Source organism: Rhinopithecus roxellana, chromosome 12, assembly GCF_007565055.1.
Source record: "Rhinopithecus roxellana isolate Shanxi Qingling chromosome 12, ASM756505v1, whole genome shotgun sequence".
Lineage (NCBI taxonomy): Eukaryota > Metazoa > Chordata > Mammalia > Primates > Cercopithecidae > Rhinopithecus > Rhinopithecus roxellana.
Genome location: NC_044560.1, coordinates 128,030,216 through 128,044,736, shown reverse-complemented (window position 1 = coordinate 128,044,736; position 14,521 = coordinate 128,030,216). Strand labels below are relative to the sequence as shown.

The window sequence follows — 14,521 nt, the reverse complement described above, 5'->3', positions numbered from 1 at the left end:
TAATTTATGTGTTTTAAATTCAGAAAAACTAATAGAGATATTCCACCCAGCCCTACCCACATCGAAATAAAACTGAAAACATCAAAAGTATAAGGAAGTGCTGTGGATATTTTATTCAAAAATATATACTTTTTCTGGCCAGGCGTGGTGGCTCATGCCTGTAATCCCAGCACTTTGGAAGGCCGAGGCGGGTGAATCACTTGAGGTCAGGAGTTCTAGACTAGCCTGGCCAACATGGTGAAACCTCATCTCTACTAAAAATACAAAAATTAGCTGGGTGTGGTGGTAGGCGCCTGTAATCCCAGCTACTCAGGAGGCTGAAGCAGGAGAATTGCTTGAACCCTGGAAGCAGAGGTTGCAGTGAACTGAGATCACGCCACTGCACTCTAGCCTGGGCAATAGAGCGAGACTCAGTCTCAAAGAAAAAAAAATATATTATTTTTGTGCTGAAAAATTTTAAATGTTTTTCTCCTATTTGTTGACATACACTCATTTTACTTAATACGTCTTTGGATGAGAGTTAAGCTTAACATTAAGTTAAGCTTAATATTCATGACATCACTCTAGTTCTTCCTAATTTTGTTTCTAGAAATAAGAACCAGTAAGGGAAGTAGAGCCACTCTATTGTAAAGAAGAAAAATAGTAATATTAGTATGGACATGTTAAGAGACTCAGAAGCTGATAATTCAGTTTCAACTTTACCCGATTTCAGTGTATACAAGGTTTCAAAAGAAAAAGTCACTCAGTATTATGTGGAAAGTTTTGTATTTCAACCTCTATATTTCTTCATGAACATTTTCCCTTAATGTGGTCATCTTTTTGATGATCATAAAGTGTCATTCAGTACATTTTCAGCACCCTCTTCTAATGAAATGGTTGACAGGTATGCAAATACTTTTTCCATTAGAGGTTCCCCGAGAGAAGGCATTGGAGAGTTCCTTTTCACTAGAGAATCATCAGAAAACCAGTCATCAGCTGCTTCTACACTTCGGCTGTAATAAGAATCAGATGGCAATGTTGATAAGCTTAATGTAACATTGCTGCGATTTGTTGCAGAGCTGGTCTCTGAGGGATCACAAATGACACTTTTTGTTGCAAGGCGGGATTCATCTTTAGAATGATCTTTAATTGCTGTAAAAACATAGATTTACCATGAATATTATATATTCATGAGCCAACTCTTAATCATAAGGACAATGTCAGAGTGGGCAGGATAATGCTATAAAGAAATTCTGAGTTGCTATCATCATCCACACAGTGTTATATGTAATTAGGAATTAGCAATATTTTCATGATAATCAAGAATAGAAAAGACTATTCTAAATGAAATCAACCTGCTTAAACAGAAAAAGACTAATTAGGCTAGAAATGTTTCAAAATATTCCTTAAAATCAGAAAAGACTGATTGCCTTGTTTTAGAAATAAATTTTAACAATACTGGTATAATTAATAAACTATCATTTCTTGCTTAGTCAATCTGTGTAAATATTGCATTACAAATTCAACTTTCTGAGAAAGAAATAATTATTTATGATAGTAGAAATAACTACTACAGTAATCTTTAAAACTCAAAACCAAGCAAAAAACATTTGTAAGATACATAGTTTCTACTTGGAGCAAAGGATTTTATAACTAATTTGTTTCATTTTAAAATAAGGACAACTCGGCCGGGGCGCGGTGGCTCAAGCCTGTAATCCCAGCACTTTGGGAGGCCGAGACGGGCGGATCACGAGGTCAGGAGATCGAGACCATCCTGGCTAACATGGTGAAACCCCGTCTCTACTAAAAAATACAAAAAACTAGCCGGGCGACGAGGCGGGCGCCTGTAGTCCCAGCTACTCCGGAGGCTGAGACAGGAGAATGGCGTGAACCCGGGAGGCGGAGCTTGCAGTGAGCTGAGAGCCGGCCACTGCACTCCAGCCTGGGCGGCAGAGCAAGACTCCGTCTCAAAATAAAATAAAATAAAATAAAATAAAATAAAATAAAATAAAATAAAATAAAATAAGGACAACTCAACATCAAAAAAGAAAAGTACATGCTTCCTTAGGCATGTATTAGAAAATACTTGGTCTGCATTGGGAAGGGTGTATGAATTGGCTTTATACCAATAATAGTAACAAACCTTCCTGTAGAGACTTTCAATTTACAAAGCATTTTGATATACTTCTATATCTTATTTATACTCTTAATAATTCTTCAAGGTAGTTACTGTTAGCACCACTTCATGAAAATAATAAACAGACTTAGATAAATGACGCATTACAGATCAGATACAAAATAGATTTTAGCCTAGATTCTCATTCTTTGTCTCATGCTTTTCCCATTATAATATTTATGCTGTACATTTGCCATTAAGATATGCTGTTTTAGAAAATACAATATCTATAAAATATTCTATAATACCTTTTATAATAGTTCACATATTAACTTTTCTTTTTAAAAAACTTCTGTATAAGGCCATTCTTGCAAACATATCTTTTTTTTTTTCTTTGAGACACAGTCTTGCTCTGTCACCCAGGCTGGAGTGCATTGGCATAGTCTTGACTCATTGCAACCTCTGCCTCCCAGGTTCAAGCGATTCTCCTGACCCAGCCTCCCAAGTAGCTGGGATTACAGGCCTGCACCACCACATCCAGCTAATTTTTGTATTTTTGGTAGAGACAGAGTTTCACCATATTGGCCAGGCTGGTCTTGAACTCCTGGCCTTAAGTGATCTGCCCACCTCGGCCTCCCAAAGTGCCAGGATTACAGGCACGAGCCACCACGCTTGGTCTAAACATATTAACTTTTATATTTTCTACATTTTTAAAGCTCTGTAAAATATCTTGTTATCTTTTATATTCAGCATCTCTAAACTTATGTAGGAGGTAATGTTTTGAGGTACTAAGACGTGATATGCAATATCTTTTTATTCTCAAGCATTACTGTTAGACACTGACTATGGTAACTTTGGGTACAAATAAGAGATAAAAATTAAAACCTCACATTTTAGTTTAAGATATGATATTGCAAGTTCCATTTTTTCTAAAAAATTTATGCCCTTTTACATAATAATAAATTAATGTTTCCCTAACATTTTCATACCATTAAGATACTTAGATGACATTTAGGATAACCTCTTGATTCTTCAAGATGTGAATTGCCTAAGTTCATTAAGATTTCTTCTAATAAATTATTGAGAAAAAATACCTTTTATATGTGCTGCTTCCTTTTTTCTTTGCTCCTCCTACATTAAAAAAAGTTATTTGTATTTTAAAATCAGAATATTTTTTATATAACTTCTTTCATATATTTTATATAAGAGTAACACATTTTGACATTATAATTTTTTAATGGAAAATGTTTCTTTCCACAGCATGAATTTCTTTCACCAAAATATATTGAGAGAAAAGAAAAAGTTGAAGTATCATCTGAAATGAATTTGGATTGGTCCAAAAAGGCAGTCTTCAGAATAAGGAATAACAGTTCAAATAGGATTCGTTCTCTCCATCCTCAGCAACTTGGTCAGAACTAGAGAAGGCTAAAAAATAATTAGAATCCCTAGACTTGTTTAATGAACTAACAGCAATAATAACAAAAAAGTGAATTCTGGTTGAAGGTCTTTATAGAAATAGGAATATTATTTTTATTTTTATTTTTTTAGAGACAGAGACTTGCTCTGTCACCCAGTCCGGAGTGCAGTGGCATGATCATAGCTCACTGCAGCCTCGAACTCCTGGGCTCAAGCGATCTTCCTGTCACAGCCTCCTGAGTAGCTGGACTACAGGTGCGCGCCACCATGCCTGGCTTGGGAATTTTTTTTAATAGCAAATAAAACATTGTTTAAACAATACATTCCAGATATGTTCTGGGAAGTGTAGTGGTGTAGTAGTTCTCAAACTTTAGGGCATTAGAATTACCTGATGTGCATGCTAAAATTCTAATTCTTGATTGTAATATCAGACCCTTCTGAAACAGATTCTCTAGAAATGGGGCTGGGAGTATGCATTGTAACACATTCTGCAAGTGATTCTAATTCAGATTTTTCTTAGATAACTAGATAAACAACAGGCTAAAGCATAGAGCGTTTGGGATGGAGTGAGTGAAGATGAAGCTGGAGAGATAATAGTGTCATGTCTTATGTTGTGGGAGAAAATGTGTCAGTGCTCTGTGCTGATCTGCATTTGCCTGTCTCCCAAAAAAGCTTATTTGGGATACTTATATTCATTTTATTAGAATAAACCTCTTTTTTTTTTTTTGAGACAGGGTCTCATTCTGTCACCCAGGCTGGGGTGCAGTGGCATGATCACAGCTCACTGCAGCCTCAAGTTCCTGGGCCCAAGTGATCCTCCTGCCTCAGCCTCCTGAGTAGCTGGAACAACAGGTGCATACCCACCATGTCTGGTTAATTTTTAAAATTTTTTGTACAGGTGGGGTCTCACTTTGTTGCCCAGGCTGGTCTCAAACTCCTGGGCTTAAGTGATTCTCCCACCGTAGCCTCCCAAAGTGCTGGGATTACAGGCATGAGCCGCTGCACCCAACCAGCACTTTTTACAAAGACAACTTTAATTCTTTGTCACTTTCACCTTTTATTAACAAATGCCAGTATGGGCTTCCTGACCTTACCTTGTCTAGATTTAAGACCAATGCATTCTGTGACTCCTGTATAAATTACTTTAGAATATTCCTTCTCAGACTTTGATGTGCTGACAGATTACCCTGGGAGCTTGTTAAAATGCAGATTCTGACTCGGTAGGTCTGTGTTGGGGTATAAGAGTCTGCACTTCTAATAGGCTCACCTAGGTAATGTTGATATTGCTGATCTGCGAACCAAAGACTAAGGCCCTAGACTGATTAAAATTCTACCCAAAATAAGGGAATGACAAATGGGCATTCTTATATACTGCTACATGTACACAGGTAGAATTTTTTCTAGTGAAACTTAATAAACCCACTTCTAGAAATTTATTATGCCAAGTAAATAATTTAGGTTTTGTATAAACATTCAGCTACCAGAATATTCATCCAACACTGTTTTTTAAAACCCGCAATTTCAAATCCCAAGCATATGGCTGGGTGCAGTGGCTCACGCCTGTAATCCTAGCACTTTGGGAGGCCAAGATGGGTGGATCCCTTGAGTCCAGGAGTTAGAGACCAGCCTGAGCAACATAATAAAACCCTATCTCTACAAAAATACAAAAATTAGCTGGGCATGATGGTGCATGCCTGTAGAGCCAGCTACTCTGGGGGTTGAGGCGCAAGGATCTCTTGAGCCCAGAAAGTCATGCCTGCAGTGAGCCATGATCGTGCCACTACATTCCAGCCTGGGTGACAAAGCAAGGCCTTGTCTCAAAATAATTAATTAATTAATTAATTTTTTAAAAATTCCAAGAGTAAGGAAATAGTTAAATGTATTATGATACATAGATATTAATACAATGCATATTCTTTCAACTGTTAAAAATGATGCTATATGTCAGCAGTTATGAAAAAATTCAGAAAATGGTGGGAATGTATCAAAAAAGACAGAAGAACAATCTCGAAGTCGTACATACTAACTAGATTTGGGAAAATTTGGGCATCTAAATAATGGTAGTGATGGATTATAATCTACTGAATGAAATAGAAATCCACAAATCCACAGTGGTAATAAAACAACAGAGAAGGGACAGCTGCTTCCTTACATTCACAGAATGCTAAATGACAATTGTGGATGGGAATGGCAGAGTTGGAAAATCACCATTTTGCTACAGTTTAGTTAAGATTTACTCAAGCACAAATAATTTTTATAGCTAGAGAGTAAAGTTTGACAAAGAGAAGGATATCTGTGTGGTTTCAAAGTGTCTTCACACAGGTCGTTTATTTATCGCAAGGGTAAAAAATAGGAATAATACAGTGTGGCAAAAACAAAAAACAAACATCTTGATTGTGTGATCAATCTATAATCTCTAATTAATAATACTCAGGAGTGAGGCTGGCACGGTGGCTCACACCTGTAATCCTAGTACTTTGGGAGGCTGAGGCAGGTGGATCACCTGAGGCCAGGAGTTTGAGACCAGCCTGGCCAACATGGTGAAGCCCCATCTCTACTAAAAATACAAAAATTAGCCAGGCATGATGGTGCACACCTGTAATCCCAGCTACTTGGGAGGCTGAGGCATGAGAATCTGGGAGGTGGAGGTTGCAGTGAGCCAAGATTGCACCATGCCACTCTAGCCTGGGCCACAGAGTGACTCTGCCTAAAAACAAAAAAACAAAAAATAGTAGCAGGAGTAAACCAGAGAATATCACTATAGCTACCAGGTACATTAAATAAATAATAAGGACATATTATGAACAACTTTATACCAATAAATTAGACAACTTAGATGATGTGGAAAATCCCTTGAAAGGCACAAATTACCAAAACTCATTCAAGGAGAGACAGTAACATGAATAGCCCTATGTCTACCAAAGAAATTGAATTCATAGCTAAAAACTGTTCCACAGTGGAAACTCTAGATGACTTCACTAGTGAATTATACCAACCATTTGATGAATAATTTATACCAATTCTATAGACAATTGAAAAAGGCAAAAATCCACAGATAAACACTGTATATGCCTTCAGATGTGATAAACTAAATCTGATCACAAGGAAAAACCAAATTGAGGAGCCACCTATTATGTATAAAATAACTGTTGTGGATTGTTCAAAAATGCCAATATCATGAAAGACAAAGAAAGGCTGAGGAATTGTCCCTAAATAAGGAAGACTGAAGAGACATGACAACTAAATGCAAATGTGATTCTGGGCTGGATCCTGTACTAAAGGGAAACAATTCTATAAAGGATATGATTGGGATAACAGACAAAAATGGAATATGGATTTTAGATTTTATGAAAACATTGAATCAGTATTAAATTTCCCCAATTTGAAAACTAAGCTACAAAAATATAAGAGAGTATTTGGGCTGGGCGCGGTGGCTCACACCTGTAATCCCGCACTTGCACTTTGGGAGGCTGAAGCAGGCAGATCACTTGAGGTCTGGAGTTTGAGACCAGACTGGCCAACATGGTGAAACCCTGTCTCTACTAAAAGTACAAAAATTAGCTGGGCGTGGTGGCACATGCCTGTAATCACAGCTACTTCAGAGGCTGAGGCAGGAGAATCGCTTGAACCCGGGAGGCGGAGGTTGCAGTGAGCCTAGATTGCGTCACTGCACTCCAGCCTGGGCAACAGAGCGATACTCCGTTTCAAAAGAAAAAAAAATTATATATGTATGAGAGTATTTGAATCAATATTAAATTTCCCTAATTTGAAAACTAAGCTATAATAATTGAGAGAGTGTCTTCATTCTTAGTATGTACACTGAAGTATTAAGGAGTGAAGGAAAAGAATATGCATTCTACTTTCAAGTGGTTCAGAAAAAATATACACACACATACACCCATTTGACGCAGTTCATAACTCCCACCTCTTAAACACCTTCTTCACTAGGCTTTTGGGACACCTCTTGGTTCTCTTTCTACCACACTGACTAGTGCTTAACCTCTAAAGTTTGGAGTACTTCAGGGCTAATTACAAGTACTTGATTTTTTTTTTTTAAGATGGGGTTTCACTGTCTCGTCCAGGCTGGAATGCAGTGGTGCAATCACGGGTTCATGGCAGCCTCAACCTCCTAGGCTTAAGCTGATCTTCCCACCTCAGCCTCCCAAGTGGCTAGAACCATAGGCATGTGCCTCCACACTCAGCTAATTTTTTTTGGAGGTGTAGAGATGGAGTCTGTCTGTGTTGCCAAGGCTAGTCTTTAACTCTTGGGCTTAAGTGATCCTGCTGTTTTGGCCTTCCAAAGTACGAGGGTTATAGACATGAGCCACCATCCCTGGCCTTATCTCTTCTTAATATCACTGCACACGTCTGTTGAACATAGCAAAACTTCAGTAGAGTTCTTCCCATTTCTCTAGTTTCCTAGAGGAAAATTTATTTCCTTTAAATATTTGTGTTCTCTTCTCCATTTCTCCTTACTGAGATACAATAATTTACTTTGGGTGAGTCTGATCACTGATGCCTTTGAATTGGATGGGGCTAACCTATCAAAAGTCTGAGCTCAGAAATAATGCAACTAGAGCAGAAATCAATAAAATAGAAAACAACAAAGAAAATCAATAAAACAAGTATATAGCTCTTTGAAAATATTAATAAAATTGATAAAACTCTAGCCAGAACAATTAGGGGGGAAAAAGGGAGAAAACACAAATAAATATCAGAAGTGAGCAAGAGAATATCACTACAGGTACCAGATACATTAAATAAGTAATAAGGGAATATTATTAACAACTTTATGCCAATAATTAGACAACTTAGATGAAGTGGAAAATCCCTCGAAAGGCACAAATTACTAAAACTCATTCAAGGAGAGATAGTAACATGAATAGCCCTATGTCTACCAAAGAATTTACATTCATGGCTAAAAACATTTCCATAAAGGACACTCTAGATGACTAGTGAATTATACCAACCATGTGGAGAATAAATGATACCAATTCCACACAATTGAAAAAGGCAAAAATCCATAGATTCAAAGAGCCAAACAAATCACAACCAACATTAAACATAAATAAAGCAATCTAAACCTAAGATACATATTAGAAAAACTGAACAAAAATGAACTATAATTAGACTGCTAGTATTATTTCAGTGGCAACTATGAAAGCCAGAAGGCATATTTTCCCTTTACTAAAAGAAAAGGAGTGTCAACCTAGAATCCATTGAAAGAAGGAGAATAAAAAAGGTCATTTTCAGATGACCAAAACCAAGTGAGCTTGGAAACAAAAGATACCCACTAAAATAAATTCTGAAGGATGTAATTTGCACAAAAAGAAAAGTCATCCCAGAATAACAGTTTGATGTTGAAGGCATGAAAGACAATGAAAGTGATCAATTTGTTGGTAAATCTAAGTAAACATTGACTGTATGGTACCTGTATGTAGTAGACAGCATTACTGCTGCTAATTATTTGCCATTCTCAGTGAGCTAATTATACTTTTTTTGTATCACGGACATCAAGCTTGACTAAGAAATTTGCTTTGGCCAATAAAATATGAGCAGAAGTGACTAGATAGAAGCTTTAAGGGCCAACACTGTGATTCCACATCTCTCTTCTGTCACAAGGAAAGGATGTGCTAGGATAGAGACTATCCCTTCAGCCTGGATACCAGAATGGAAAGAACATGCCAAGTAGAGCCAATGCTGACCCACAGATGATATGTAATGTGAGAAATAAACCTTTGTTGTTATAACACACTCAGAGTTTGGGTTTGTGTGTTACTGAAGTGTTACTGAGAAAAATACAAAAATGATGATAATGGTTTGTACAAGTTTTAAAAAATGAATGAAAATCTAAGACAACAATAGCAACTCTAGGGGGCGCCATTTATATTGTATTTCATACAAATAATTATCCTTGTCACACAACACTGTGAAGTAATAGATTTAATAGTTAAATATTTTCCTGCAAGGGCAGTTTAAATCCAAGACTATTTGAGCCTAATAGACATTCAAAAAACAAATAGTTACTCTTTTACAAACTATTCAGAGTATAGAAAAAGAAGAAACCCTCCCCAATCATTTTATGAGCCTAGCATAACCTTGATACAAAGGTCTGACAGTACAATATAGGAAAGAAGATTTGGCCAGCTGCAGTAACTCATGTCTATAATTCCAGTGCTTTGGGGAGGCCAAGGTGGGAGGGTTATTTGAGGCCAAGCGTTTGAGACCAGCTTGGCCAACATGGTGAAAGCCCGTCTCTACTAAAAATACAAAAATTAGCCAGGTGTGGCTCGAGGTTATAGTGAGCTATAATCACACCATTCCACTGTAACCTGGTTGGCAACAGTGAGTCTCTGTCTCTGGGAAAAAAAGAAAAAAAAAAAAAAAAGAAAGAAAGAAAGAAAGGAAATTTGAGGCTGATTTCATTCATTTACAGACATGTAAAAAAGTAAGTAAAATATTAGCAATCAAATCATCCACATGTAAAAGAAAAGACATCATGGCCTGAGCACAGTGCATCATGCCTGTAATCCCAGTACTTTGGGAGGCCGAGACAGGCGGACCACTTGAGGTCAGGAGTTCAAGATCAGCCTGGCCAACATGGCGAAACCCCACCTCTGCTAAAAATACAAAAATTAGCTGGGCATGGGGGTGCACACCTGTAATCCCAGCTGCTTGGGAGGCTGGGACAGGAGACTTGTTTGAACCTGGGAGGAGGAGGTTGCAGTGAGCCGAGATTGCACCACTGCCTGGGCGATAGACCAAGACTCTGTCTTAAAAAAATAAAATTCTGGGCCGGCATGGTGGCTCATGCCTGTAATCCCAGCACTTTGGGAGGTGGAGGCAGGCGGATCACGAAGTCAGGAGACTGAAAGCATCCTAGCTAATACGGTGAAACCCCGTCTCTACTAACAATACAAAAAATCAGCCGGGCGTGATGACGGGCGCCTGTAATCCCAGCTACTAGGGAGGCTGAGGCAGGAGACTGGCATGAACCCGGGAGGCGGAGCTTGCAGTGAGCCGAGATCGCAGCACTGCACTCCAGCCTGGGTGACAGAGTGAGACTCCGTCTCAAACAAACAAACAAACGAACTCTGAAGATGAATGGTGATGATGGTTGCACAACGTGAATGCACTTAATGCCACTGAATTGTACACTTCAAAATGGTTAAAACAGTAAATTTTGTTATGTGTATTTTATTACAATTTTTAAAATAAAAATAAGTTATGTACAAACATAAATAAGATTTATTTTTGATTTAAATATATATATTTTTTAACTTTTAGGTTCAGGGGTACATGTGCAGGTTTGTTACACAGGTAAACCTGTGTCATGGGGGTTTATTGTACAGATTATTTCATCACCCAGGTATTAAGCCTAGTACCCATTAGTTATTTTGTCCTGATTCTCTCCCTTCTCCCACCCTCCACCTTCTTATAGCCCCCAGTGTGTGTTGTTCCCCTCTATGTGTCCATGTGTTTTCAACATTTGGCTCTCACATATAAATGAGAACATGCAGTATTTGGTTTTCTGTTCCTGTGTTAATTTGCTAAAGATAATGACCTCCAGTTCCATCCATGTTCCTGCAATGGGTATGATCTCATTCTTTTTTATGGCTGTGTAGTATTCCATAATGTATATGTACCATATCTTCTTTATCCAGTCTACTACTGATGGGCATTTAGGTTGATTCCATGTCTTTGCTATAGTGAATAATGCTGCAGTGAACATACACACACATGTGTCTTTATAACTGAACAATTTATATTCCTTTGGGTAATAGCCAGTAATGGGATTGCGGGGTCAAATGGTATTTCTGTTTTTAAGAATTGAGGAATTGCCACACTGTCTTCCACAATGATTGAACTCATTTGCATTCTCATAACAGTGTGTAAGAATTCCTTTTTCTCTGTAGCATCACCAGCATGTTTTTAAATTTTTTTATTGTTTTTTATTTTTTTGAGACAGAGTCTCTGTCGCCCAGGCTGGAGTGCAGTGGCATGATCTCAGCTCACTGCAACCACTGCCTCTGGGGTTCAAGTGATTATCCTGCCTCAGCCTCCCAAGTAGCTGGAATTACATGTGTGCACCACCACACCCAGCTAATTTTTGTATTTTTTAGTAGAGATGGTGTTTTGTCATGTTGGCCAGGCTGGTCTCTAACTCCTGACCTCAAGTGATCCACCTGCCTCACCTCCCAAAGTGATGGGATTACAGGCATGAGCCACCATTTTAGTAATAGCCATTTTGACTGGTGAGATGGTATCTCATTGTGGTTTTAATTTGCATTTCTCTAATAATCAGTGATATTGAGCTTTTTTTCAAATGATTCTTGGCCACAGGTATGTCTTCTTTTGAGAAATGTCTGTTCATGTCCTTTGCTCACTTTTTAATGGGGTTGCTTGTTTTTTTCTTGTAAATTTGTTTAAGTTCCAGATAGATGCTGGATATTAGACCTTTGTCAGATGCATAGTTTGCAAACATTTTCTCCCATTTATAGGTTGTCTGTTCACTCTGTTGATAATTTCCTTTGCTGTGAATAAGCTCTTTCGTTCAATTAGATACCATTTGTCAATTTTTGCTTTTGTTGCAATTGCTATTGGCATCTTCATTATGAAATCTTTGCCCATTTCTATGTCCAGAATGGTATTGCCTAGGTGGTCTTCCAGGGTTTTTATACATTTGGGTTTTATTTACATTTAAGTCTTTAATCTATCTTGAGTTAATTTTTGTATATGGTATAAGGAAGGGGTCCAGTTTCAGTCTTCTGCATGTGGCTAGCCAGTTATCCCAACACCATTTGTTGAATAGAGAATCCTTCCCCCATTGCTTGTTTTTGTCAGGTTTGTCAAAGATCAGATCATTGTAGGTGTGTGGCCTTACTTCTGGGTTCTGGGTTCTGGGTTCTGTTCCATTGGTCTATGTGTCTGTTTTTGTACCAGTACCATGCTGTTTTGGTTACTGTAACTCTATAGTATAGTTTGAAGTGGAGTAGTGTGATGCTTCCAGCTTTGTTCTTTTTGCTTAGGATTTCCTTGGCTACTCAGGCTCTTTTTTGTTCCAGTGAGCTCAGATCACACCACTGCACTCCAGCCTGGGTGACAGAGCAAGACTCCATCTCAAAAAAAAAAAAAAAATCAAAATCAAAATAGAAATAATAAAATAAAAATTTTTTTCTAGTTTTATGAAGAATGTCAATGGTAGTTTAATAGAAATAGCATTGAATCTATAAATTGTTTTGGGCAGTATGGCCATTTAAACAATAGTGATTCTTCCTATCCATGAGCATGGAAGGTTTTTCCATTTGTTTGTGTCATCTCTGATTTCTTTGAGCAGTGTTTTCTAGTTCTTCTTATAGAGTTATTTCACCTCTCTGATTAGCTGTATTTGTAGGTATTTTATATTTTTTGTGGCAATTGTGAATGGGATTGCATTCCTGATTTGGTTCTCAACTTGACTGTTGTTGGCGTATAGGAATGTTAGTAATTTTTGCACATTAATATTGTATCCTGAGACTTTGCCAAAGTTGTTTATCAGCTTAAGGAGCTTTTGGGCTGAGACAATGGGGTTTTCCAGATAGTGGATCATGTCATCTGCAAACAGGGATAGTTTGACTTCCTCTCTTCCTATTTGGATGCCCTTTATTTCTTTTTCTTGCCTGATTGCCCTAGCCAGGACTTCCTGTACTATGTTGAGTAGCAGTGGTGAGAGAGGGCATTCTTGTCTTGTGCCTGTTTTCAAGGGGAATGCTTCCAGCTTCTGCCCATTCAGTATGATGCTGAGTATGGGTTTGTCATAGATGGCTCTCATTGTTTTAAAGTATGTTCCTTCAATTCCTAGTTTATTAAGACTTTTTAACATGAAGTTGTGTTGAATTTTATTTAAAGCCTTTTCTGCATTGAATGAGATAATCATGTTTTGTTTTGTTTTGTTTTTTTGACAGTTTCACTCTCGTTGCCCAGGCTGGAGTGCAATGGTGTGATCTCGGCTCACCACAACCTCCGCCTCCCAGGTTCAAGTGATTCTCCTGCCTCAGCCTCCCGAGTAGCTGGGATTACAGGCATATGCCACCACGCCCGGCTAATTTTGTATTTTTAGTAGAGATGGGGTTTCTCCATGTTGGTCAGGCTGGTCTCGAACTCCCAACCTCAGGTTATCTGCCCTCCTTGGCCTCCCAAAGTGTTGAGATTACAGGTGTGAGCCACTGTGCCCGGTCCAATCATGTGGTTTTCTTTCTTTAGTTCTGTTTATATGATGAATCACATTTATTGATTTATGTTGACCCAACCTTGCATCCCAGGAATAAAGCCTACTTGATCACAGTGAATAAGTTTTCTTATGTGCTGCTGGATTTGGTTTGCCAGTATTTTGTTGAGGATTTTGCATCAATGTTCATCAAAGATATAGGCCTGAAGTTTTCTTTTTGTTTTGTGTCTCTGCCAGGTTTTGGCATCAAGATGATGCTGGCCTCATAGAATGAGTTAGGGAGGAGTCCCTCCTCCTTAATTTTTTGGAATAATTTTAAAAGGAATGGTACTAGCTCTTCTTTGCACATCTGGTAGAATTCAGCTATGAATCCATCTGGTCCTGGTTTTTTTCTGGTTGGTAGCCTGTTTATCACTGACTGAATTTCACAACTTATTATTGGTCTGTTCAGTGATTAAATTTCTTCTTGGTTGTCTTAGGAAGGTGTATGTATCCAGGAATTTATCCATTTCTTCTAGATTTTCTAGTTATGTGCATAGAGGTGTCCATAATATTCTCTGATGGTTATTTGTATTTCTATGGGTCATTGGTAATATCCCTCTTGTCATTTATGGTTGTATTTATTTGAACAATCTCTTTTCTTCTCTACTAGTCTAGCTAGCAGTCTATTTTATTATTTTTTTCAGAAAACCAACTCCTGGATTCATTGATCTTTTGAATTTTTTTTTGTGTGTGTGTGTCTCATTCTCCTTCAGTTCAGCTCTGATTTTGGTTCTTTCTTGTCTTCTGCTAGCTTTGGGATT

The 14,521-nt window shown here is 37.9% G+C and overlaps 1 protein-coding gene across 1 annotated transcript in view; it reads right to left on the bottom strand.

The window, feature by feature from the left end:
* Positions 1-750: 750 nt before the first annotated feature.
* The window catches only part of C12H1orf185 (chromosome 12 C1orf185 homolog), a 48,692-nt gene continuing 34,921 nt past the window's right edge, over positions 751-14,521 (bottom strand). Inside the window, exons 4-5 of the mRNA XM_010370395.2 lie at positions 3,190-3,226; positions 751-1,131 (exon numbers count right to left, since the gene is read on the bottom strand). Of these exons, the coding sequence (XP_010368697.1) occupies positions 827-1,131; positions 3,190-3,226 (342 nt within the window). The 3' untranslated portion in view covers positions 751-826. The remainder of the gene's footprint in view (positions 1,132-3,189; positions 3,227-14,521) is intronic.